We start from the raw sequence: 26803 nt of genomic DNA, 5'->3' as shown, positions 1-26803 counted from the left end.
TTCCGTTTTGTAGACTAAAGCAAACAGTCGGATGGGAGTTTTCTATAATGAATGTAATTTGCCTACCTTAGGGAGCAAACTAAATGATATAAAGCTGGAAAGGGGTGAGGATGGGGGGGAATTCATCAAAAAATATAAAGCCAGCTGGATGCACACAAGGCCTAAATCCTCAGATTTGGAAATAGCATTAAGTCCAAACTGTTTTATTAAATCACGGATATTTTTTCAAATGAATAAATACTACAAAGCCACTGACATAATACTTTTCAAGATAGCTTGCCCTTTTCCCTCAGGAGTAATATTATAATATTTTTGAAATAATAGTATTTATGGGAATGTATCAGCTGTATTTTCCCAGCTAGTGTAAATCAACAGAGCTGTGTAGTAGGACATGGAGCTGGGCCAAACTATACCAGCTGTTAGGATCTGGCAGGCTATGTTATGAGAGAGGGAAGTGTAGCATCACCCAACAGAGGCATTCACAATAATTAAAGCCATTTCATTCAGAAGCTGAAAGACCTCAGTGTTTCGGAGCAAAGCCTTGAAAGCTGGTTGCTGAAGGGCTGGGGGAGGGAATGAGTCTGGTACATGAAGGTCTTGCCCCGCCTGTAGGGACATATTTTCCCTGCAAAACTGGTTTGTGCCAAATGTTCTCCCAAATATCTTTCAGACCACACATGCACAGAAAATAATTTGGCAGCTACATTTTGGACTCCTGTTGCACTGAGCATCAAAAGAAGCGTGGCCAGCAGGTCGAGGGAGGGGATTGTCCCCTTCTACTCTGCTCTACTCTCATGAAACCCCACCTGGAGTATTGTATCCAGCTCTGGGGCCCCCAAAATAAGAAGGACATGGACCTGTTGGAGAGGGTCTAGAGAAGGCCATGAAGATGATCAGGGGGCTGGAGCACCTCTCCTGTGAAGACAGGCTGAGAGAGTTGGGGTTGTTCAGCCTGGAAAAGAGAAGGCTCCAGGGAGACCTTAAAGCAGCCTGCCAGTACTTAAAGGGGGCTTATAAAAAAGCCAGAGAGGGATTTTTTTACAAGGGCATGTAGTGATAGGACAAGGGATAATGGCTTTAAACTGAAAGAGGGTAGATTTAGGTTAGATATAAGGAAGAAATTCTTCACTGTGAGGGTGGTGAGGCACTGGCACAGGTTGCCCAGAGAGGTTGTGGCTGCCCCATCCCTGGCAGTGTCCAAGGCCAGGTTGGATGGGGCTTTGAGCAACCTGGTCTGGTGGAAGGTGTCTCTGCCCATGGCAGGGTGGTTGGAATGAGAAGGTCTTTAAGGTCCCTTCCAACCCAAACCATTCTGTGATTCTATGATTGCAATTGAGAACAAAGACAATTGTCTCTTCTGGCCCCTCTGTGCTTTGATGCTGATACCAGGAGGAAAGCATCAGAGCCAGGCTGCAAGGAGCAAGAAGTGCCACGGGTCATTCCACCAGTATGGACCCCATGTTATAGGCTCTCTTTACTCCTAGTTTGTATTATAAGGAAAAGAAAACAGAAAGCACTGCCTCCCTCTCATAGAAAGTCATTTTCTGAAAAAATTAGAAGATGCCACACCATCAGGAGGGAGATGACCCTAATTTGCTGGAGGAAGCAGGGCTGTGTAACAAGGGAGGCTGCAGCTTCTCAGACCTTGCCCTGTGCATGACTTTTGTCTCAGCAAGGCACATCACCCTGGGTGCATTGCCAATACAGCACGCAGCCGCTCCAGAGAAGGACACTGAAACTGAGGAGTTATGGAAAAAAGTGGTGTAACGGTGTTAATTCATAGACAGACAGCGTAGGACATGGGCTGAGGCCACACGGACTCTTAGCTTAAAAAAGCAAAATTCAGATGAAGCCCATGATCTAGAGGAGCCAGCAGAGATTTTGAGCCTGGATGCCCCAAACTGCAAACCTCCAAACACTGAAGCCATTTCAGTCCAACATCTTCAGTAACAGATGGCTGTGGGCAGAGGCAGACATAAAGCGTGAGGTACCGCTGTGGCTAAAGGTCTGCTGAGGGGTCGGTCCCCACCTGATGGACCTGCAGTTGCCCAGCAGAATTCCTCACATCTTTACATGCTCTGCAAAGTTATGGTTTCTTCTGACATGAGAAAACCAGCTGAGGAACACAGGTCTGACACCGCAGGAGTGAAATGCAGCTGAAAACAATGTGCATACAGAACATTTCTTCCATCTCGCTATTTTTTCGCCAAGCAGAAAGACTCGGGACATCAGCAAGGGAGCAAGAAAAAGAGTCATTACAGAATAGCATTGAAATGCTCAAATTTTTCTTCACTCAGAACATCCCTGCCTTGCTGGCTTCATCAGAAACTGGAAATAAAAATAAAATTCCTTAAAAGAATGAAAGTAGAACGTTTCTTTACATATCAAACGAAGCCAAATTCTGGCTTTGGAGAGCAGTGGGATTTGTGCCACCAGCCTGTCTGCATGTCAGCCTAAAGACACCCACTGCTCATCACACCGCACTGAGGAGATGTTTTAGTCCACCAGCTTTTATGGGGTGACAATAACACAAACCACTGACAAACTACCAAAGGCCTCATTTTGCCTGCTTGTGGCTGGGGGAGGGAAGGAGGCGAGGAGCCCAAACCAGTTACAGCAAAGCAAAATAGCTGAGAAGAACAAAATATCTGTAATTTTGCTCTATAGGCCATGATGTTTTTTTCCTCCAGCTCTCTAGGACTGCTCAGAGACATGTCAGAGGCAGTTGCTTCCTAGAGAGCAGCTGGGTGGGGGAAAAAAGGGATCTGGAGGAAGACTTTTGGTGTTATGGACATATTTCCCCCTAGGAAAGTGCTTCTGTCTGCCCACATTTGTGTAGGAGTGATTTTCTGGCTGCTTACAGTGCTTCTCTTGGGGAATGGGGTTCCCCAAAATGGTCTGAAGGACCTCAAAGGCTCTGCTGCCTTCTGCTCCTGGAGAAGACATCCTTCTCCAACATCACCTTTCCTAACAGGGACACAGAGCTGGATGCCCACTGCAAAAAAAAGAGCGAGAAAGGGAACCTAACCTGAGCTAAAACCTCCCCTGCACAGCAACTCCTCTCCACGTGCAGGAGCGAGGAGCAAACTACCCATGAGAGGTATTAGTCACGTTTGTTATTAAGCTCCTTGGGGGCACTGGGATATTTTACCGATGAGAGTGATTGCTGATATAAAAAGCAAAACAAGAACGGTGACTCTTCCTTTGTCCAAGTGCTCCATTTCATTGTCTTGACCGTATCTTGGCTAATTCTGCTTAAAATGAAGAGGCTGGGGAGACAGGGAATAAAAGAACTTATCTATCCCACGCCAGCGAGTGCCTCGAGCCATGCTCTTCTCCCGTCCTTGGGAGGAAAATCAGGGTTGCTTTCCAAGTAGGAGAGTGAAACATAATAATCTAACATTTTGCTGTTGCACCAGTAACTTCAGCATTTATTTCATACTATTGTTAATGCTTGTTTATAATATATAGATATATTTATGTAGGAAGTAGAGTAGACAAAAGCGCAAGATATATCTTATAAATATTTCTGTATGTCTGCATACAAAAGAAAATATGTACAGCCACAGATAGTGGTTCTCTGCTGTGTCAGGGCAGGGCCACGTTAAGGACTGACACGTTCCCATTCTTTTCTGCTGGGAATAGCTGCTGCCCTGCATGGCTGCACTCCCTACAGCCAGGACCAGACTCGCTCCGCTCTCTGCAGTTTCTTGGGGCTGCATCAACGGTTTTGCTGTGGAAAAAGAGGCGGCGGCGTATTTCCCTAAGGATCTGATTGCCCAATGTGGCAGAACATTGGTGGCTAAGGCCATCACACTCAAAGGGCAAGAGAGAAAGAGAGCAGGAGCTGGGTTTTTTTCACTTTTCCACTGGATTTTGAGTCCACTTTGGTTTTTTATCCTAACGGCTCCACTACTATCCTGTGGACCCCATAAAGTCCTTCTCAAGGTACCCTACTCTCACTGCCTCCAGGATCCCAGGGGATTTTTTGCATGGTTGAATTTGAAACCCTGTCCAGCCTGGACAAATCAAGGACAGCTTTTTCTGCAGCAGTAAGTAACTTCAAAGTCACAGACCTGTGTAAAAGATAGGTTAAAATGAGTTGTTCATTTCAGGGGGTTGACCTGAAATCTTTCCACCTTTATCATCTGGAGTGGATGCTTCCCTGCTAAAAATAAAGTCTTTGGCAACAAAAGCAGTTATTGCTGAAAAGCTGTAGCGTTTTCCCTTCTGGGATGGTCCTAATGTAGACTCAGTACCTGTGCTAGAAGGCATAGGCAGGTGTGAGTGTTAGTTATTTTCAAACCAGAGTTGCTTTTCTTCCCTGGGGAAAGTTTCTATTTTTGTTTCTCAAAATACTAAGGCACTTGATGGCCGGACGTCATTGGCAACCATAGGAAATATTTTGGAAGAAGATACCATCCCAAATGAGTTTTTGTCTTCTCAGAGAGCATTTTATTGGTGGGGGGAAACATTCGTGGGTTTGGCTGGGTTTTTTTTAGGGTCTTATTTTTACTGGTGGGATTGCTTTTTTTTCCTCCTACCATCTTTCTTCAAGTCTGTGTCTTTACAAGATAAACGACGTCTAGACAAGGAAAGGTTTTCTCTTCTCTGAATAGTGCTGGGGTGCCGCCGGCGTCTCAGCTCCCAGGTGGAGAGAGGAGGGTTTTCATTTGCACACATATCTCTCGACAGTCCTCTCGCACTTTTTACAGGTCACGTAGCAGCACCAGTGGTACTTGCAGTGGCATCGCTCCACCACTTTGTCCATGTAGGGGTTGTAGCCTCTGCCGCAGCACATCAAGTCGCAGCTGTCGCTCCCGTTGGAGGTCTTATTGCATTGCCTGCAAGAAAGAAAAGGCGCTGAGCAAGCACAAATCCCCGCAGGGCTTTCCAAACCACTGCCCTGAGGTGGTGCTGGAGCCTGCCAGCTCTGCACGGCACCGGGTGAAGCCAGCACGGCTGCATCTCAGCTGCGGCATGCACACGGCAGGGTTGCAGGGGTGAGCACCCAGCCCTCTACACCTGCACAGGAGGCAGGGAGAGCCCCCGGGCTGCACTCACATCGCCTGCTCTGATGCCCAGGATTGCGCTTGCATCACCTGCTGTGACACCCAAAATAACATTAAACTCCTGTTCTGACTCTCGGTTCAGGCTCAGCAGCATTCAGGCTGCCCGTCAGGCAGGACCAATTCCCATACAGGCAGACAAGCAAAGCTATCGTGATACCTCCACCAAAACAAGAACTCACGGTCCCTAGCAATCTGTAGTCCTAGACAGGCTCCAAAGCTGTCGGAAAGGAGCTGGAAGAAGATGATACCCTGAAGAACAAACACCGGTGTTTGTCCAACACTACCTAACCTGAAAAGGATGGAGAAGGAACCCTGCAGCCACAGAGTATTTGCACAGGCTCCGTGCCAATGATCCTGGGCTGGGAAAGCTCCCAAGCAGGCTGTTACAGCCACTATCCAGACCTGACCCTATCAGGGAAATCACAACCGATACTAGGAGGGCCGGACTTTGCACTTTCCCCCCACAAGTTTCTCCCAGCACGGCATGAGCAGCCGGGGAGCTGGCCCTATAACACCCCGAGTCCTGACCCAGGAGCAGGCAGCACGGCAGGAGCACAGGGTAGGATGACAAGTCGCCAAATATCACACGGACTTTTACTGCTTGTTTTGCTTCTGCTTTTAATTAAAGCCAGACTCGTCGGGATAAGTCAGCCATTGTGTGGGGTTCCCTCGCTTTGTTCGCTTGCAAGTGGCTGGCTTGAGGTTTTCAGAAGTAACTCATGAACTGGGGAATCTCTCTGACTGATCCATTGATCATGGATTCACAGCCATTCTCAGAAACCAGCTGTCTCATTCACCTAAAATACTCCAAGTTGGGTCACTGGACATGAGAGTGCAACAGGCATTGACTTTTGGATGAGATGAACCATATCCTAGAGATGCTGTTTCTCCACGGGCTGTAAAGATAGCCCAGGGTGGAAGTGCTCGTGTTTGCTCAGATGCTTAGCTGGACACTAGCACCGTAGGGTAACAGATCTCTTTATGCACCCAACACCACGAGGCTGTGAACTTGGTGGAGTCCTGAAACTACTGCAAGAAAGGCGGTTTGGAGAGTGGGGGAATTGCTGACATCTCTCCCAAATCTTATTTGGCATGCCTATTTTGGACAGAAACACTCTAAGGCTGGTTTGGGGCAGGGAAAGGAGAGAAGAGCACGAGTCGGACTCTTGAGCTGAGCACTCCATTAACAGATGAAAACAAATCCATGAGATTTATAGGAATTCCTCATGAGGTAATGCTTTAGGAGAAGTTACGGGATTAATGAGGTGTTGAGATTTTGTTCTTGTTCTTCCTTTATTTTTTTCTGACTCAGGCGGGCCTCCTGTTTGTTATTTCTGACTCGCATTCCTCTCCAGGTTCAGTGTTTAAAGGCCCCCCCCTGCTCCCCCTCATTCGGGAGTGTGTGTAAATATTTACAAACCTTTGAAAGCCTCTACCGAAGCTGAAGTCTGCAACCACACTGAGCATGTTTGCCTAACGCTGAACCAAAGGCGTTGTTATTGCCCCTGCGAGCCAGGGCCCCTCCACCAGGAAACCTCCGAATGACTCCTCATAAATGTATTAGTAAATGCATTAAATATTCGGAGCAAAGGTTCAAATATAGGTGTGTTGACATTAGAAGAGGGGAGGGTATTTGACAACCTTACTCAGCTTTACCAGTGGATGGAAAGGTTGCTGCCCGGAGGTTCACCTAGGGAGGATGGGGAGTCTGCAGAAGCATGGTGATGGATGTGCAGTGCATCTGTGCCACCTCGTGCGGAGAGCTCATTAAAATCGCCAAGAAAAGGAATACGGGTCCACTCTGACTCCAGGTCACTATTGAGTACCTTCACTCCCCAAATGTACAAAGCACCTGACAGTCAAATTTATCCCATTCAAACAGAGAGCAAAACTCTTCTACCTTCTGTATTGGGACCTGGGAATCTCCCTTTCCTTGCACCCACTCCTTCAGTTTGCAAAAAAAAAGTGGATCCACTAGGAGATATACCTTTCCATAGCTGTCCCCATCCCACCCAGCCTGAAATAAAGAAAGGAAAAACCCAAAATCTTATTAAAAAATTCCCAAGCTTCCCTCAGTTTTGGATGAAGGAACAGGGGCATTCTGGACGGATGGGTTGAATAGCCAAAACAAAGCTTTTGACCCCATCCTGAACTTAAATGGGCTTCTAGAAAACTTCCCTGGCAATGCCACTAACCAGAGATTTTGTTTTCTGTTTTAAAGCATAGGCCTGGATGAATTATCTTTATTTTTCTTTAAACAAGCTGAAACAGAGGTAGTTTCTCAGCTGCATCTATACATACAAAAAGCAAGTGGGGGATGACAAAGAAGCCTGAAGACCAGAGTTTACCCACAGAAGCTGCCCCCGAGCATCTGCTTTCAGAGCCCATGGCTGCAATCTCACCAGGCTCCCCGCTGATGGGTTAAGTTCAATCTCATTTGTTTTGGGCCTGGTCCAGCACGATTCCAGCAACTCAGAGAAATGCCCTCCTCCTGAGCCTCGGAGAGAAAATACGAAGGCAGGCGATTGCATCTTAACACAACACCGTAACCTCTAGAAGCACTTGGAAGACTGGTGAAAAACGATGCTTCGGCCGTAATCCCAGCCAAGGTCCTGGCTCAGGAACAGGCTTTCACATTGTCACAGTGCTTTTTCCTTCTTTATGCAAGAAGGGAGGAGGTCAGCCCTGCTGACTGGACAAATCCCACTCAATATGCCTGTCCAAAATCTCCCCTTTCTAGCCCTCACTTGCAGAAACACTGCGGTATGTCATATAGCCTCATCATGGGGGTAGCTCCTCGACAGAGATGGTGAAGGACACCCCAGCACTTCTAAAAGTCTTCCCCCAGATAGAGAGGCTAAGCCATCTCACAGTTACCTCCTGGGGGATTTTCATTTTAAAAGCTATGGGGAGATGTCACGCTTAATTTCATTGTGGGTCCCAGTTCACTTTTGTCCCATCAGCAGATATAAGGATAGATTCTTTGGGTTGCCCAACCGGCCTCTGAGAGCCAAACTGAGGCCAACTCTGTAGTGTGTCACCTGCAAAAATGACATATGATGACAGGGATGGGCTGGATGTCCACTGGGATCTCATTCCATCAGTCCTATTGATAAGTGGAAGCTGCTTATGAGTACACAAGAAAAGTCATTCTGGAACACAGCAACTGCCTGCCTGGCCCAGTGCATCTCCCAGTGGCTGTGGGAGATGCTGTTCAGGGAGGAAAACACAAACCTGGCCACTTTCTGTAGTTGTTTTCCTCATACACCAGCAGCACCTGGGCTGTTGCATTAGGGATGATAGAAGGTATGTTCCTGCCTAGACATCTCAGTATCCTCTTGTGGGCAGCTTGGCCGTGCGTTTGTCTCATCCCTTTCTGACCTCAGGGAAACCATCTGCCTCCATGAACTCCAGCAGCCACAAGTCCCAGAAGACAGTACTGCTGTGTAAAGAAATAATTTATTTTTTCTCTTTTAAATCAAATTCCTATTAATTTCTTTAGTGCCCCTTGCTCCAGTAACATCAAGTAGTACAGCAGTATATAAAACAAAGAGAAAAATAATTCAAGTCCCCCAGGAGGTATGTAACACAATGGACATTGCTAAAAATACATCAAAGCGCACAGCTCCATATAAGATTTTGAGGGCAGAATCTTAACTACTTTTAAATCGCTTTCTCATCCACAAGGAACGACTAGAGACTGACACTGAACAACTGTACGAAAGAGAGTTATCAATAGTACATGTCAGCAAAGACATGTCAAGGGAGATCCTGGAACCAGCCTGTATTTTCATTAATGAGGAGTAGAGAGTGAGCTTAAAAATTTGTGGATAACGCTGGGGCTAAAGGAGCTGAGAGCATTTTGTGAGAGTGGATTAAAATGCAAAGTAAGCAACACGCTTTGAGAAAGATCCAGATAAATGTGGGAATGTTCCCAGGAGAGTCAGAGGAGTAGTTCAGAAAGCAGAAAAGGATGAAGGAACTGATTTAGAGAAGTCTGTAAGAAGAGGTGTCTTCCCATCTATAAAAGATTATTGCAAAAAGGAGAGAGAAGAAATGTTCTTTATATGCTGAGGAAAGAGGACAAGAAATTATTAGTTTGATTTCAGATTAAAAAAAACATAACTCTGAGGATAGTAAAACCCTGGAACAGGTTGTTTAGGGAAACTGTTTTTAAGACCAGAGTAGACAAACATCTTCAGTAGCAGCCTAGGTGGTCTTATTTCAGTCTTGCTCCTACCATGGAAAGTCATTCCCAGCCCTGATATTCCCTAACTCCAATGCTGTTTTGATGCAAAGGGACTAAATATGTTTAGGAGAGCTGGCTGCAATTTTTTATCCACTGAATTCACTATCCACTGCCATTTTACTGTGTGAAATTACTCTTTCCACCAATAAATTTATTATTCACAAATCTGTTCAGGAAACTTTATTGTCAAATGCAGGTCTCTCAAAGTGGGAAGGATTCAAACTTTCCCAGGGATTAACTGAGAAAAAAGCCCCCAAAAGCACAGCTGGCCCGACTACTGAAATGGGCACCAGCTACAAGCACATTGCCTTGGGAAAGTAGAAATAGCATTGCAAGTGGGGGGAACACAAAGCTACCATTTTTCTGACTTTTCTCCCGTTTAAACTTCTGGGACAGTCACAGATTATTTTCTATTTGCTATTCATCATTTGTTGGATCCTAAGAAAAAAAGGGTGGCACACCTGGTAACAGTTCCAAAACCTGCTAAATCATCAAACATGTTATAACGTACTTAAAGCCAAAGTTCATCATATTGCTTCTTGTGCCCTCACTGAGTAACAGAAACTAAGAGAGGCTGTAACAAAAAACAAACCCCAAATGCTGTTGTCGACCCGTAACTACCACTCTTCCCCATCTAAATATGAGTGCTGCTAAGAAACATTCTTGCCCACATCATCACGCAATGCAAAGCATATTTTGGGGGTGGCAGGAAACAAGCGGTATCGAGGGCTGCCATTGAACACTGAAAATGACTGCATCCTTTTTTTGCAGCCTTTGATCAGCCCTTCTGTTGGGACCACCAAGATGCCAAAGAGGCAACCACCAGTCCCTACGGCTTTGCAGTCACCACCGAGAGCAGATGCATGCTCAGCTAACTTCATGCATGTTCCTATCCGAGAAAACACACCAGCCTAAGACACCTCGGGAGACACTTAAGACTAATATTTTATATTGCTGAGAAGAACGAACACATGAGCAAGAAGCAAGGACCAAAGAACGGCCACGTTCGTTGCCAAAATGAGTCAGCTAAGGAGTGGTGGCTGATCAACCCAGCTTAGCTGCAGCGCAGCGTTGCAGCCCGATTTCTGCAGCGTAAGAGAGTTCCTTCCCATCTTCAGCAGGGAGGGAGCAGCGTTTGCTCGGCTCTGGGAAAGATCAGTAATAAACAGCTCAGTTATCTCTGCAAGGCTTCAGGGGCTGGAGGCTTTTGCATGCATGGCAGAATTTCCCTTTCCTTGGATTCCTTAAGGAACCTTAAACAGCCTTTGAAATATGATACGTTGCACCCTCCTGATAAAGCAGGTTAATACTTTTGCTTCTTTTCTCACAAAACAGATCTCAATTTTATAATCTGTTATTATTTATCATTTACTCAAAGCCGATAACGAATTTTTCAGGCAGGAGAAACTGAACTAGCTTCTTAAAAGATGAACTATAGGGTGCTTTTGCCCAAGAAAGCTCTGAAACGGGAACGTATACTTTTTTTCCCTGTGGTTAATCTGTTGTATTGAAAGTTGTACAATCCACTTGCTGCTCCACAGATCAGCTTCTTTAGATTTTTCTCCAGACCATGTTTTATTGGCTATGAAAGTGTGATGGTGGCATACAAGCACACAGAGTTTGTTTGGCTGCAGTTGCAGCAAGCCTGTTTGCAGGAGCCTTGGATACCAGTTGCAAAACTCAGCTCCTTAATCAGTTTTTGAGCACTTCAAAGAGGCTTCAAATCTCAGGTTCGGGTTCAGCTCCCTGACTCTGAAATCTGGATACACCCCAAGCGCTTGGAGGCATGCAGATTTCCAAACCATTTCTAATGTCAACAAACTAAGAAAGGCCAAGGTGTCTTAGAAAACATTTCAGGCTTGTTCCGAAGAAGGCTTTGAAATCCTTTCAGCAAAATGCTCTGAAAGGCTTTTGAGTAACCGGGTGTGCGTTTTCTGAGTGGATTTTCACGTGGTTCCACTACAAGGTAATTCAATTCCCTTTCCTGCCTGAAAAACACACAATAAGTCTGCATAATGCGAGGGATAATTAGAGAGATGGAAGCCACCGATTAGATTATCCCTTCCACCCACCTGCCGGTGCAGGATTGTTCCCTACAGCATACACTGAAACCCAATATGTCCAAGGTGTTGCAACTTAGCCATCAGCCTGCTTCCAGCGTGCTCTGAGCAAGCCCCAGACCTGCGGGAGAGGGAGTGGGGAGAGGACTTTTTCTCCATATGATGCAAAACTACTCATTTTTGGTAATAAAAATGCAGCGATCTGCATTTTTTAATCCAGTAACAGGAAGAGGGGTTGTTAATGGGGTCTCCTCCCCTTCGCATCCCTTTGGAGGCAGGGCTGGGAAGATGCTGGAGATGCCCAGACCAAAGTCTCCTGGAGCACGGTGAGAGGGGTCTGCACTGTAACACCCCGTGAGCTGATCCCTGCACCCACGTTCATGGCCAGAAAAAGGCCAAAGAGGGAACAGGCAGGTGGTGGAAGAAAAGAAAAAATTAACTGAGGGACCACCACCAAAAATCCCTTTTTGATTGCATTTACCATAAAAGACCTTAAAAATTAGCCTAGTAGGAAACAGCAGGATCTCCCCCCAGAAAATTTTGATGTGCACAGGGATAAAATGTTAAGATGCCACTGAGACTTGACTTATAAAATAAAAACCTGTTTGGGCTATTTCCATGAGAGCATTTTTACATCTTTGCAGAGTAAGCGCAAACCACATTTTTCCCTGCCCTCTCTAACAGCATCTCTTTTGTGTTCCTTCTTCCTCATCTCTGTCATTAGGTGCTATCTCTGCAGCCCCACAGCTGGCTGGAAAAGAGCCACCGCATTTAAAAGACATTTAGATGTCCTCTTTGTGAGAGAAAAATTGCAAAGGGAAAAAGGCATGCATGGGAGGAGGAGGTTAGGGAAGCTCCCCTCCTTTTTCCCGCTCCCTCCAGGAAGAACGGACCGATCTGCAAACACATTGTGTGCATTTTACACTTATTTCCTCTACTAATTTAATGCAGAAAAGGGGCTGCTATGGCTTGTGTTACACATGCTAATTTTGAGGCACCAGGCATCTTCTCAAGAGTGTGCAGATGGATTGCGATGAAAATGAGCATAACTACACATGACCTTAAAACTTGGCCTGAGAGACGCGCGGAGCTCAACACGGGACTATCTCGCCCTCCTCCCCTCCCACGGCCATCACCGTCTTGCACATCTGAGAATAAGGAGTATTTCTTGACAAGTTCCTTTTGAAAGTCATCCCTTCCTGCTCTAATATCTCAGTCCTCTAAATCCTCACTCAATCTCACTTCCCACGGACCCTCGCCTGGCAGGCTCACAATCACTGCTGTCGCCCGTCTTGGGATAAACGGACGCCTGCAATACACATTTTCCTATCCTTGGAAGAAAAAAAAAAGTCATTCAAGACCTTGACATATTTTTCATCCCTAGCTGGGATAAAAAGGCAAAATCTGCTGTAAAATGAAATTAGATGATGAAGAAGTCACACCTTAAAAGGATTTCAGCTCATGGAAAAAGTTTTACTTGGCAAATCTGTAATGGATTCAGTTTGGTTTTGACACAAGCTGTTGATTTCACGCAATTCCTATAAAACTGATTTCCAAATAACCTCCACAATTTTTTTCATTGCAAAACAGAGTGGCACAACAAAGAGGTCTTTTTCAAGACACAAATTTGTCAAAATCTATACAAATCCGCAAAAACATTGCTTCCACTCAAATGACATTTTCCCTCAGAAACCAGTTTCAACACATGCTTTTTTCCCTACAATCCTCAGTGACTCATAAACATCTTCACTTGCTAATTACTGCTCCACCGCTGGCCTGGCATTCCCACCACAAACCTGCCAGATAAGTGCTGTTGTAGAGAAGTCCAGTCATTGGTTTTGGAGGATACAAAACCGTAACTGCCACAAAACATCAGGGGACAAAAAGGACACACTCGTCTCACTCAACTGTCATCACCTCCTGATCAGCTCCACCAGTTAAATGCTGATATATTGTCTACAGATCTGCGGTTCCAGGTTAAATGGCCATTGCCAAAGGATAGCTTCTAGAGTCCCCTCACCAAATACTTTGTATGAATCAAAGGTATCCAAACAGTATCTTTTCTGCATTTGGGTCATTTACTTCATTTCCATTACAGCAAAACCTTCTCTTCATTGAAACAAAGTGGCCCAAATACCACTACATCCAACAACAGTTAAAATGAGGACACCTCACAAAAGGGCAGGCGCATGCTCCTTGCAACTTGTCTGTCTGAGTCTCCACCACAAAGTAACACAAAAAGCAAAGAAGAATTATGAGAACTATCTAAAGAAAGCCAAGCCAGCAGACAGCAACTAATGAGACAGCTTGAAATCCAGCCATCACAGCCACCTAACAAAAAATCTGGAAATTCTGCAAAATTTTGGAAATACACAATTATTTGGCTGTCGAAGGGTCTGCTGCCCACCTAGAGATGCTCACACTGCTGAAACGTGGAATTGGTTTGTATTGGAGGGAATTAAACAGATGATGGGAAGAGACAGACATGTCTGCTGCCTGTGAAAGGGGACAGCACTGTGCCCAGTGGAGGCCGGGTATAATGACCTTAAATCACTAATATTAATGAGATGAAGAAATTCCTCTGCAGAGACATAAGCAATACAAACGCGCCTGGACTTTTAAAACGCCATGGAAGAAAAATCTTAAAAATTCACCTTTGTAGTTTTCAGGGCTCTTTTAAGGCTGCCTAGGAGCACTGGTCCTAATTGGGTTAACTCTTGCCTACTTAGAGGAGCCTTACAGTAGAGTAACAACTCATCACATCTGCAGCGATTGCAAGAAATGACTTAGAGACACTCAACACATAAGCAGCTGCTTGTTCATTACAAGTTACTGCAGAGGTGAGCTGCCTGGGGGATTTCAAAAGATATCTTGTGCCTGCCCAATAACGCAAAAAGTGTCTGCAGCCCTGTCTTGGCCACAGCCACCACTGATAGCCTTAGGCATCTGTAGATGGTACCATATGTTAGAGATGTCCTTTACCTGCATGCATGTGCTACCTCCCCAGTTATTTGCCTCTTATTCATACATTCCCCTTCCCTCTTTGGGGCTCAGAGTGCAGTCAGTGCCCGCTGCAGAAACCCTCACCTGTCCTGGGTCCCGTGCGACCCCACTTTTTCGTTCTTCATGCAGAAATCGGGCGAGCTCTGCAGGTAAATCAGCTCTGTCTCTTTAACCGGCCTGATATCAATATCCTTTGGCACGAGGTATTTGCGTGTGCCCATGGGCCGGTGAACAACCTTGGTGGCTGATAAATACTTGTTTTTGAGGTCCAGTGCAATGTCTCGCAGCTCTTGAAGGCCTTTCCAACAGGTCTTGATAGAGCATGACCCAGAAACTCCATGGCACTTACATTTCATTTCAAGAGAGGCTTTCAAGACCTGCAAAAAGGAATGCAGGAGTTAGGAAATGCCCTTCTCTGACCTCCAAACATCCCACAAGCTTGCTAAACAAGGCACTTTCTTGGCTGGGACTCCTATGGAAAAGGAATGCTGCTCTGATTTCTGCACAGTCACTCTAGAGTAGCTACTGTGCAAAGGGAATGAGATCCCACAGCTCCTTGGTGATCGCTATCAGCCAGGGACTACTTTCACCAAGGCACCTTTGCAGCCAGGAGACAGAAGAGTATTTTGAATTTTGATCAGATATCTACATAGGCCTGCATTTCCACCCTTTAGATTCCTAAGGACCTGAAAATCAAACCAATCCATAAATAATTAACATCCATTTCTGCCTCCAGCAGCTTTGGGTAACAGAGATGTCAAGGCTCTGATGAATTCAGGGCACCCTTGTCCTGCCTTTCTGCTGGCCATGGGGCCAAAAGAGCCTTTTACTTTAGTTCTGCACTAGTCTTATTTCTGTGGGCCATGGCAGGACGCTGGCAGGAAGGGGTGAATGCACCAGCCATGGCAACACTATGTCCCAAACAAAAATTTGCCCATTGCAATTAAAACAAAAACTCAAGACATTACAAAAATAAAAAAAAAAAACAACAGATAGAGTGGGAACGGTAGAGAAAAACACCCGGGGAGGCAAGTTTGGCATGGTTGTGCTCTGCAAAGATGAGTCCAGCCTGTAGCTACGCAGTAAGCTGCCAATGAGCTCAACATGCTCCAAGTTTTATCTGCTCCCAAGCACAGGCAGCCCTGGAAGGACCAAGCTGTGTGGTAGGACCAGCTTCGGGAACCGCTGCAGCTCCAGAGATGGGTGCAGGGGCCAGCTTTACAGCCCCCCGCCCATTCCTCCAGCTGCATGGAGGGCTGCAGGAGAGATTTGCACCTCGGTGCACACCAAGCACTGCACATGGTAAGCATTATCCCTCCGCTGGATGCAAGCTGTTACGAGCGCCTTCTGCCAGATATGGGAATAATCACTAGCGAAGCAGTTTGAAAAGGAAAAATCAGCCCTCCTGGCTGCAGGGATGGCTGGGAGGCAGCTGCTGCTGGACGCATCTGGCAGATGATAATCCTCCACGCTTACACAGCACTTCGCCTGTGCAACGCCCTTGGCAGAGCACGAGGGGACCCATCCCCACCACACCTCCTGGGGTAAGCATCCTTGGCTGTAGAAAGGGTGGCAATGAGACATCCCACCCGCGGTTATATAGGGCTGACAATAGCATTCAGGACCTCCTGAGTCCCAGCGTGCGTTATATAGCCACAGCCTTCAGCAGGCCAAAGGAGTTCAGAGCAATCCGGGAGAAACCTGCTCCTTTTGCTAGCTGATAGACACTGAACCTCACAGAGCGACCGACCACTACAGATGATTGTACAATTACAATAACTCTCGTGGATTTGTTACCTGTCTCCCTACTTCACTGTTGTGCAGATGCATCAGTTTATTGGCTTGTGATCCTGATTTTTTCATCTTCATGGGAGCATCTGAAAATTTGGACCCCATGATAAGACCATAGTTGAGGTTGTCTGCACATCCTCCCCATCGATACCCAGGTCCAGGTGTCTCACCTGGGATGGGACCACAGGAACAGCCAGGGAGGTCCCCGGTGGTGCAGGCTCTGGCAATGGTGTGGCTGATGGCAGCAGCAGAAAGGGCATACACAAATGCTGACTCCCTTGTGCCTGGAAGAGACAAGAACTCCAGCTCAGCCTCCTGGGACAGCTAAACATTCCCCCAAAAGAGACCTATGCAATCTGTGCCCCAGAGAGCAGCAAGGACAACAACTCACTGCAGCTGAGACCTCCCATGGCATCACCAGCTTGGAGCACGTCTCCTAAGTGAGCTTTTCAACATGAGACAACATCCCAGCAGGGCAAGGAGGCACGTGGACTTAAGCAACTTGTCCATCGTGGTGTCGTCTGCTCTTGGAGCACGTGAAGAAGCCCCCCCATGGATTCCCCTGCCTTCTTTTGCCCCTGTGCTGGATGCTGCTTGCTGGCAGGTCATGGAGGTGGCGTGCATGGAGGTGGGGAAGTGGTGGTGGTGGGGCACAGAGCTGCAGCACGAGCATGCAAGGATGCTCTGAGCCTTGAAAGCTGACTGTGCAGCTTCATGCACAGAATGTGCTGCTTGACAAGTCTGCGTGCCCAGAACAGCAGCTCCATGGCTGCAAGCAAGTCCACCATGACTCCTAATGAGATGTGTAAGAGCTGTGAGAGACCAGGTCTTGGACTCGAGAGCTCCTGGGCACGACTGGCACCGTAACGATGAACACGGTCTCAGAGAACATGACAACTAGGCTATGTAGTCCCTCCACGTCCCCCCAGTAGCAAGACCCTCCCCAGTCCCAGCACGCATACACACACGCTGGCTGACTCTACTCACTCATGTCCCCGGCTGAGCCAGCAGTGCTGTTTACCTCTCTCTAAGTCCAGCAGGTAGTTAGGAGCCAGCTCAATGGAAGAGCAGTTCCACCGCATGTCTGAGAAAGTTTTACGGCAGGTCTTTATCACTTCCCGTGCCGCCTGGATGATGGTCTGCATTAGCTCCAGGTTGCTGCGGCACAGCTGCACCTGGGAAACCACCAAGCCTTCAAGCTGCTTGCAGTGCTGGGTTTGATTTAAGGCCAAAGCCGAAGGAGTCTTGGACAGAGCTCTGAGGAGACAAGAACATGCAAAAAAAGGCATTAAAACCCGCAAAAAAAGTTAATCTTTGGGTCACTATTAATTTCTCCGCTATGTCCAGTCCAGTGAATGCTTTGGCCTGTGTTCATCTGACTTCATTTTAGCTACCTGTAAATAGGTGCTTAGTTTAAGCTGGTGAGAAAGATGGGCAACTATGAAGAGTGATTTATCTCATCTAAAGTAGGTGTTTAAGGTAGGTGGGGACAAACACCCTCTAGAAGTGCCCATTTCTCTCCGTCACCTAGGGGAGCCTGGACAAAGCTCCTGGGGCATATGCCAAGTTGACTGAATGTGTAAATCCTTATGGGAAGGTTTTTTGCTGAAGAATGAAGAGAACGGACCTCCCAACAGTGTGAAAAATGACCCATCAGTTCCATGATAACAGAAAGCTGGATCTTCCAAGACTATGGTATTCAGAAAAAAAAAAAAGCAAAGTTGGTGTTATCAGTGTTTTGCATTCAGCATCTGTCTCACACACTCTCTGAGGATTATGCTAAATGTCATGTAATTAATTATGGAGAAAATCCCTTGCAAAGCCTAGGGAAAAGCCACCAAGTTTGCAAAACAGATGCTTTCCCTTAGAGTTCATGCCAAGGGCCTCCACCAATTCCATCACTGTTGCACATAGATAAATCTGTTTCTCTAGTCTCCAAAAATGTAGTGCAGAAGAGCAATGAGGGTATGTATGTGCAATAAAGCACCATGGTCAAAACTGAGAAGGGATCCACTAGCACCAGCACGTATGTTACCATGGAAGAAACCAACAACACCCGAAAGACCCCATTGGTTCTTGTAGTGCACAATTGCCAGTGTTTCCAGGTAAAAAAGAAAAAAGCAAATGCTGCCATGCATCGTACAGGGCTGTGCTCTTCTTCCCCAAGCACCCACAGCGATCAGCAGAAGCCTGGTGTGTAACTCTCTTTGTGTCTTTATGACCTGCTTAGGGTAGTCATAAATGTTATTCATTCCCATAAAACAACTTTCTAGCTGGCTGCATCAGTAACTGGCATCTGATCCTGGCAACACAACTGCCTTAACACATATTTCCTTCTCTCCTTGTTAAATGTATTGCCTTTCAGTTTCATCCTAAGCCATCTTGGTTAGTTTGGCTTATTAGCAGACACATTTCTGGGTGCATTTCACTTTATTACAGTAACATCCATGTCCCTCAGAAGTTAAATGAGATGGAAACGGAGCTAAAATTGAGCCCTAACCAAGATCGGGGATATTAGCTCTGATCTCCAGTTGTCAGGAAAACACATATATGTTCCACCAGCTCCCTCAAGGTTGGCTTGAACCAGCTGCTGTGTATGTTGGAGCTCTCTTTGGGCTGTGCATAACTACTAACCCCAACTGCTCTTCCAGCAGGGAAAAGCTATGATCCTTCTAGGGCTGAGCAGGTCTGCACTGACAAATTCCCAGGCGGCTAGAGTTTGGCATTTCTGGCACTAGATAATCAGTGGCACACTTGGAAGGGTAACCACCACTCTGCTAGCTATGTAAATATATGCATCATACATGTATTTAAAGAGGTCCATTAAATATACAGCGAACAGAAGTTTTGGCCAGTGAATTTCAAGGGAAAGGAAAAAGTGGAGTATTTAATTGTCAGAAATTCTGCCCTGCAGTTCATCTTGGTCCTTTGCACGCTGTTGCTCATGCAACGCTCCCTGTCTGGAGAGGGGCACCTCCAGAAGGCAACTCATCCTGCCTTAGACGTGAACCAGTGCTGGACCTGAGCAGGTGGAGACAAAACCTGTTGGTGATATTCCGGGTGTTCAGGTATCTCAGATATAACATGTCCTTGAAGGTAGAGGCATGAGTCTTTGGCCAGTATGAATTCACCTGACTGCAAACCCCTACAGTGTGGACCTCACGGTAGTCCTTCAGGGTCCTTCTTCAGCCCATGGAAAGAAAAAGCCATGTCTAGGGAGTAATTGGCCTGATGTGCTTTTGAGATCTACAGTAGGATAACATCATGCCCTAGAAGTGCTCATTTTCTGCACTGCCTATAGAGGGAACCCAGGCACCGAGCTTGGACGCAGACATCTGGACTGCATAAGCACAGAGCTGGGTGAGATGTGTCCAACCCCTAGCACTTGGCACCAGCAACCTGTGAAAACTTATCCCAGAAAGCCTATCAGCAGCTCTCAGGAATGGGCTGAAATGCAAACCAGGCAAGGGGCCAAAGCAGCTCGTCACTAATAGAGTAAAAATGATAAATACTCCAGCACAGTATGTCCCAGCAGCAAAATAAGCAGGCAGGGTGAGGCAGATGAAATGAGAGAGCTTCACAGCCTGAGATTCAGGCAAATGAGGAATGATCCAGGTCTCTGAGAGATACTGTACTATGGGGCACCAGCTGAGTTTTCTAATCAGAGGTGCCAAGTGACACTTTAGAGGCCTTGGGATGTTTCCCCTGGCCCTTCACAAAGATACATATATCTCCTAGGTCCTGCACCACATTTTCTAATCCTGTATAGATGTCTTCGGCATCTTTGAAGGACCTGGAAGCCTACATTGAGGCACCTGCATCTCACCATTACAGACAAGTCATGAACAGCAGAAATAACCACCTACAAGTTGGGACGAGAGCTGAAATCCGACTGAAACTCATCCCCGTTGTGAAAAAAGGGGACGTGATACAACGAGACCATGTTATTACAGATGGCCTGAAATGATCGCCATTACAGAAGCAGATTTATAATGCAACAAGAAAGAAATTAACTTTGTGGAAGGGGGAAGAATATCTGCCAGACAGTCAAGAGAGGAAGGACTGTGGCCCCATTGGGGAGAACTCAGTAAATGGCAGCAATAGCTGTTTCTCATCGAATGAGCCAAGCTCCAGGGAGCCCACCAAGAATAAAAATGCAAGACGCAGGAAGGTGTTTTCTGAACATCTCCCAGGCCTGAACTTCATGCCTTTGCTTGTGAGAACCTATAATTGGAAACATCTCCAAGTGTCAGGAGGAAAAAGTAAAGGGTAATGGAGATGGAAAAGAAAACTCACAGTTACTGGAGTTGCTTGCCGAGACCAAAAAGTGCATTTATAAATCACAGATCAGGAATGTGAGAGGCCTATTAGGTCATCTAGTCCATGCCCTGACAGCCCAGGTTTGCTCAGTCGCTGTCCTACATTCAGAAATGTCTTCTCCACCTCATCGCTTTAAACCCTCCCCATGGAAAGGCACCAACCCTCCCTGATCCCCAAATTCTGGCAGCACCAGGGGGGGATGCCCACCGCTTGCAAAGGACATTGCTGGAGAACAAAGTCCCTTTGTGGGGCAGTGGAAAGGAAATCACCTTCCCCCAGAAGAGTCTTGTCCATGGTGGGATTTGGTGGTGGGTCTCTATCCCACCTCCACCCAGTCTCCATTGACCGCCAGCACTGGGAAGGAAACTGGAGCCAAAGGGGAGCAGCCAGCCTGAATAAAGCAGCCCTCAAGGGCATAGTTAGCAGAACAGCCTTTAGTCCTCAATCTGGGAAAAAATCCCTGATAAACATCTTCCTTTGGACTCACACCCTTCATCTGAGAAGCAGCACATGGGGATTTTACCTGCTGACACCCTATAAATGCTGCTTTTCACTGTTTCCTCCTGCTAACATTGTGCTCTCCTCCCGTGATGCTCCTGCCCCATACTTCGTTCTCCAGAAAGCTGAGGACAACTGAGGAGTGGTTGATTGGTTTGTTGGGTTTTTTTAAATATACATATTTGACCCATCCCTTTAAATAAACAGGCCCCAAACCAAACATCTCCTGTTTTAAATATAGCATAGCAGGGCTTTCAACTGAAGTTATGGATACTGACAGAAAACCATAAACGTAATTACAGAGGAAATATGATGCATGGATGGATCATGACTTTCGTTTACTCTTTTAATTATCTCAGGCAGTTAATAAATTCATTTGAAAACATGAATGCTCTACAGTGTTAGGCCCTTTGAGAGGTACGGGCCCATTCCTGCAGATCTGGGCTCCATGAGAAGACTATTCATAGGAGCAGCAGCTTGGGAGAAGTAAGTTCAGATCTGAGCAGGTATCAGTGAAAGCCATACATTATTTGGTTTACAAGGACCACTGTGAGCAGGACACTGCTCCTGGTCAAGCCAAAGGGAGAAAAACTCTTTGAATTGAGCGGTGAAGCATTGGTGCCCTTTAAAACACACTTAAAGGGTGGAAGGATCTCCTCTCTTTTTGATGTGGGCTCTCTGGAGGGCATCTGCCCATCCTCCCTTCTGTGGTGTGACCCGAGAAGGTCTCACAGAGGGACTGTTGGTGAAACCATGAACTTCTGCTCCAAATTGTCCACTTCGCTTTCTGCGAAGGCACTCTCTTTTTTATGCCTCTTCTTAAACCCCTTAATCTTGCAAGGATTTGGGTGAAACAAAAAGATTTAGACAAAACTACATGGCTGTGGAGAGTGAAGTGTGCTGTAAACTTTAATAGAGAGAGACAGAGACTGGAGGTTTTTAATCTGCAGGAGCCTCATTTTCTCAGGTTTTCAACTGGAAAAGGCTTGCAGGACTGTTACAGTAACCTTGTCTAAGCTCCTGGTGGTCAGAGGTGGTTCATGCCCCTGCCACCCTGCCCTGCACCAGTCCTGGTCTGGGGACCACAAGCACTGGGAAAGCCACCATGTCCCCTGATAAATGCTTCCACTTGTTCTGCAAAGCCTTTTCAAACAGAGAAGCAGGATTTATGTAGTTAAAAAAAAAAACCAAACACCCAAAAATGAAATAAAGAGGAGGAAGAGGGAGAGGAGTGGGGGAAAAAAAACCAACCCTGAAGTAAAAGCTTAAAATAAGAGCTGCTTTCAGATACAGTGCCAAATCCAGCACTGGCAGTAGTGGGCACAAGGCCATTGACTTCCAGCCCAAGCTCGACTGAAGTTGATGCCAGCGGCGAGTTGGCTCACCAAGCGCCGAGGAAGGCCACGGAGCTTTGTCAAGTTTTCCCGAGCTGCCTACGGAGCGAAGAGCAAACTTCAAAGCCCTTGTCCCCCCCCTCCACACCTCGCCCCCAGCCTGCTCCCCTCCCGCCATCCCCGTACTGCAGACCTTTCACAGCAGTTCATCTAGCAGCCCCTTTGCCAGGCAGACGGTCTCCTCGCAGGCGCCCGTGTCCCGATGTCCCAGCTCCCCCCCCCCGCTCCTCCCCGGGTTGAAGGAGAGAAGCAGGCGCTGCCGGGAAGCACAAAAATCTTTCCATTTTCTCCCTTGCTTTCTGCTGGCTGTGGAAAGGCTGCAGTGCTGCTTGAGGTTGGTGAGCTGGAGGACGTCCTGGGTCCGCCAAAATGCATGGCTAAGCCACCTTTTGCTCCCGAAGGGCTGTGATTTAACCATGGGAATTGTGCAGTAAAGCTGACCTCGTAGCTGGGAATGGTGTTCAGCCAGGGATGGCTCCAGAGGGCATGTCCAGGCCACCACAACAGGGACAGGCAGAGACTTCCCAAAGTGACCAAGCTGCACCTAAAACTATTGGGATTCCTAATGCCACCACTTGCTGCCACGGGCTGATCCTGCAAGCCACGCAAAAACCCCCACATTTGCTGCATTTGGCTTCTTTACAATCACCTTTGTGTTGAAGGTGACACTCGATACAGAGGGACAGTCCAACCTGTGTCTTGGTGCCTGGGCAGAGGAGATGCCAACCCCCGAGGAGCAAGAAGTGCCTTGAAAGGTACTCTGTGCCTGGACAGCCCAACATCTGCAAACCTCTGTGGCGTGCACATCTGGCTGCAGCTCCCTCTAGTGCTCATCTATTTTTCAGCTCAACCCAAATAAGTTATTTCAGCAACCTGCTTGGCCAAAGCCAAGCCCTTCTAGGAAGGCTAAAGGGGGTCTAAAAGGAGGTGGGTAAGGCAATAGAATTCCTACATGCATTAGCCCTAAGACATCTCCCATTGAAACCGATGGCTGCCTCACCTCCCCAGCTGCTGTGATGCAAAACAAGCACTGAGGACCACAAAGCCATGCAACTCCCCCTGCTCTAAGGATGGGAACGTATTTGCAAAAAGCGGCGTGCAAAAATAAGACTATGGGGCTCATATGCATTGAATGGAAAGGCTTCTTTTCCATGACAACCCTCATCCTGCAAAGATCTGTCCGTACCCTGACTTTACACCCAAGCAGCTCCCTGGACCTCAGATGGAAGAGGCCAAAATATGAAGTTTCTCCAGCAGCAAGAGCAGGTTTAAGAGATGCTGCCCGTCCACGCACCACGCTGGATGCTCGGCAGCGCATGCCTCCACGGCAGGGAAGGGCACAGTGCCGATTTACAACAGCTGGGGATCTGGACCACAGAACTCGTAAAAATAAGCCAAATAAAATAAAACAAATAGCTCCCTTTTACCTTCTGATTCTATGATTTGCCTCACTCTTACTAATTTACAGGGGATATTTGTGTTACAGGGAAGTCCTAAATGGCTGGAAAGTGTGTTTTCCTTCTCCCCCTCCTCCTGCAATTACATCATGCGCTGAATCAAAATTGAATTTCCTATCGCCTTCCATATCAGTCGCTCCCTCTTCCCCAGGCTGGCAAAACTCACCTCCTTATCTTCCCCCTCCTCTCCCAAATCCTCTTTGAAGCTCGCCTCTGGCACCGTGCCTACAACAACGGCGCAGCGGGCAGACCGCTGAGACAAGCCCACGACCGAAAACATCTTGTAGCACTTTCCTCCCTCTTCATCCTATCCTTCCCCCCCCCTCCATGCACAAGAGGCGAGGGGCAGGGTTTGGTTGTACAGCACCCAGCACATGAGTCCGGGGCTGGGATTGCAGCTCTGAGGTATTACTTGGTATTTGGTAGCATCGATCTCTGTTCACCAAGAATTTACCCGTGCAATTTCCAAGGACGGTCCCCTAGGCGCAAGGATGGCAGCACGGCTGCAGCGGGGAAAAAGAGAGTGATGAGGAGCGGGGGGGAAGGGAAATTGGCCTGTGTTTCCATAGAAAAACAAGGGTGGGGAAGGGAGGAGAAACAGCAAATGAAAACCAAAAAAAACCCCCACAATTTTGTGAAATCCCAGCTGGCAGCATCCCAGTCGTGAAGTGCCCTGGGACAGGGAGTGCAGGTCTCCGCCAGGTTTTCAACAGGTGTGAGGGGAGCCCCGGCAGCGCATCTGGATGCAGTTCATGCTTCAAATGCCGCTTTAATCCCACCTTTCATCTTCCCCACTCGCTTTTCGATAGGGGGGATATGTCTGCTGGGAAGGGGAGGAGTGGCTTCTCCCCCCCACCCCGTCCCCAAAAGCAACCCTCGCAGCTTAACCGCTTACCAGCCGAAAGGCTGCTTTTGCCAACAAAGCTATTAGGGACCTTGCCCTGCCTTCCAGCCTTTTTTTCATGTCTACGGCTTGTCACCATGCTATCAGGTTCCCTCTGAAGCTCATCTCGCTCCTGCCCTTTGGAGGAACCCAGCCCTTTGCTCAAGTTTTAGCCCCTTGATTAAGCGGGACCCTGATGCCCAGCATAGAAGCGAGCCCCTCCACTTAGTTATGGGTCTGTACCTAAGTGCCCGGCCGAATCAGGCTGCCACAAAACAGCTCTATTTCTGCGCCGCATAGAAATAAAGGTTGCAAATGAGTCACCAGGCTCTGCCAGCCCATGGGCATGTTGCTAAATGTCCTGCAGAGAGGAGATGCCTGCCCTGTGCAGGGTGCTGGGTATATGCAGAGCTGAGAGCCTAAATATTCAAGGAAGCTGGCAGGAAGAAAGAGCCGGGCTATGTAATTCAGCTGTGGTGACTGCTACAAGGTGTAAAGCCAAAACGGTGAAGAGCAAATCAGATCCTGACTCTCCTCTACTTCCAAGGTGGTCCTTAGAGTATGGAGACAGCAAATGAAGGATGCCCTGAAGTAGGTGCCTATTCCTCCCGCCTGACCACGTGCATTTAAACACCCTACGGAGGGATTCACCCTGCTTCTCTTTATGCATATAAAAGGTGGATGTGTGGTCTCAACCAGCTCCCTGCAGTCCATGGCATCTCCAGAGGAGATCTCTTGACATTTGTGTTGGATGTCTTTCTTTGGAGAGGGTGAATTGCCGTCTGGAACGTTCTCTTGCCTATGACCCCATGCAGGGCAGTGAAAACACTGGTCCCAACAAGACATCTAACTTGAAGGTGTCCAAATTTAAGAGACCCTTTATAAAAGATGGCGTGGGGAGAGCCTCAATTGACAACGATTGGGACAGTGGAATGGGAATTAGACATAGCACAGAAGGAGGAACAAAACAGGAACCTCTTGTCTCAGTTTCCCCACCTAAGCCCAAGATCCTCACCTCGATGCACTATACCCTACACAACAGACTTTTCCTGGCATTGCATTTTATTGTGCCTTTTCTTTTACGGAAGACACTCATTTGAGGCTAGCCCATATCCCCTTATTTATTTTGTGCACAGCTTCAAACCCGAGTAGAAAAGACAGATCACTCATCAAGGACATGAAACCAGATGGGTGTTGGAGGGGCTTGTTTGTTTATTTTGCAGTAAGCAACTAATTGATTGCTTGCTTAAGCAAAGAAATGAGATAGTGATGTTTTCACTTTGTTTGCAGCGACATTACCTCCGAGGAAACTCGATCCAGACTTGACCACACTCCCTGGTATTTCTTCACCCTCCTCCCCCCCCGCCCCCCGCCTCATTTTTAACACCCTTCATGAAATCCAAAGGTTAAAAGGTCCACAAAAAAACCATGTTATCTGTCAAGCATCCCCTGTGGTTGGAGATTGGCGGCATTATCTTAGCTGCCGTCCCTACTGCTCTCAGCTGCTACTCAGCAGGACCTGCGGTCCCAGTGGGAGAGTTTCCCACTGTGGCAGGAGCTAACGCTAGAAACTTCATTAAGTGGCTCATGTGAGCGTTCAAGTGTGTGCCTTTCCTTTGGTATCAATGAGGAGAAGAAAAAGCAAGCCTAAATCATGCATATTTTGGAAAGAAGATGGAGGCATATTGTTAGCACAAGCCCCTAGTACACACACTTGAAATCAATGAATGACTCGAGAAATGCAGCGCTTGCTGCTCTTTAAACGGCTTTACAGTGTGCCTCAAATAGCAGTTGCAAAAACAGGTAAGAGACCAGCAATGCCTACAAAGACTTTAAAAATGCAGAGAGATAGCCAGGTACTTACATCCATTTTATCCCATAGCAAAGCCCCGTCTGCAGAATCAAAGACAGAAAACCAGCTAAGAAAAATCGCAGACTCGGCTTCATTTTCTCCACCGTCCCCCACTTGCCGAAGGAAATCAGCTTCTCCAAAGAAAAAAAGGAGTTTTCCTAATTTTCTGCACAATGTATTTCCCTTCAGTTTGGGTGTTGCTCCTCCTTGGAGATGAACAACCT

At 47.1% G+C, this 26803-nt stretch overlaps 1 protein-coding gene across 1 annotated transcript; it reads right to left on the bottom strand.

Annotated features, from left to right (window-relative positions):
- Positions 1-3993: 3993 nt before the first annotated feature.
- Positions 3994-26803, bottom strand: WNT11 (wingless-type MMTV integration site family, member 11). The gene is made up of 5 exons (XM_010576620.1): positions 26592-26803; positions 17197-17432; positions 16182-16459; positions 14469-14761; positions 3994-4844 (listed from the first exon to the last, which is right to left on the bottom strand). Exons 1-5 carry the CDS (start codon positions 26672-26674, stop codon positions 4670-4672), a joined length of 1065 nt encoding a protein of 354 aa, XP_010574922.1. The 5' UTR covers positions 26675-26803; the 3' UTR covers positions 3994-4669.

Source organism: Haliaeetus leucocephalus, unplaced genomic scaffold (assembly GCF_000737465.1).
Source record: "Haliaeetus leucocephalus isolate CR32 unplaced genomic scaffold, Haliaeetus_leucocephalus-4.0 Scaffold536, whole genome shotgun sequence".
Classification (NCBI taxonomy): Eukaryota; Metazoa; Chordata; class Aves; order Accipitriformes; family Accipitridae; genus Haliaeetus; species Haliaeetus leucocephalus.
This window is presented reverse-complemented; position numbering and strand designations above follow the sequence as displayed.

Bases quoted from the DNA above. Each gene is read 5' to 3' on its own strand.
- WNT11 (XM_010576620.1), bottom strand. From the start codon at position 26,674: ATGAAGCCGAGTCTGCGATTTTTCTTAGCTGGTTTTCTGTCTTTGATT. The intron at 14,762-16,181 runs GTAACAAATCCA...TCCTTTTTGCAG, and splicing joins ACAGTGAAGTAGGGAGACAG to GTCTTGAAAGCCTCTCTTGA. The intron at 4,845-14,468 runs GTGAGGGTTTCT...TCTTTCTTGCAG, and splicing joins TCGCACGGGACCCAGGACAG to GCAATGCAATAAGACCTCCA.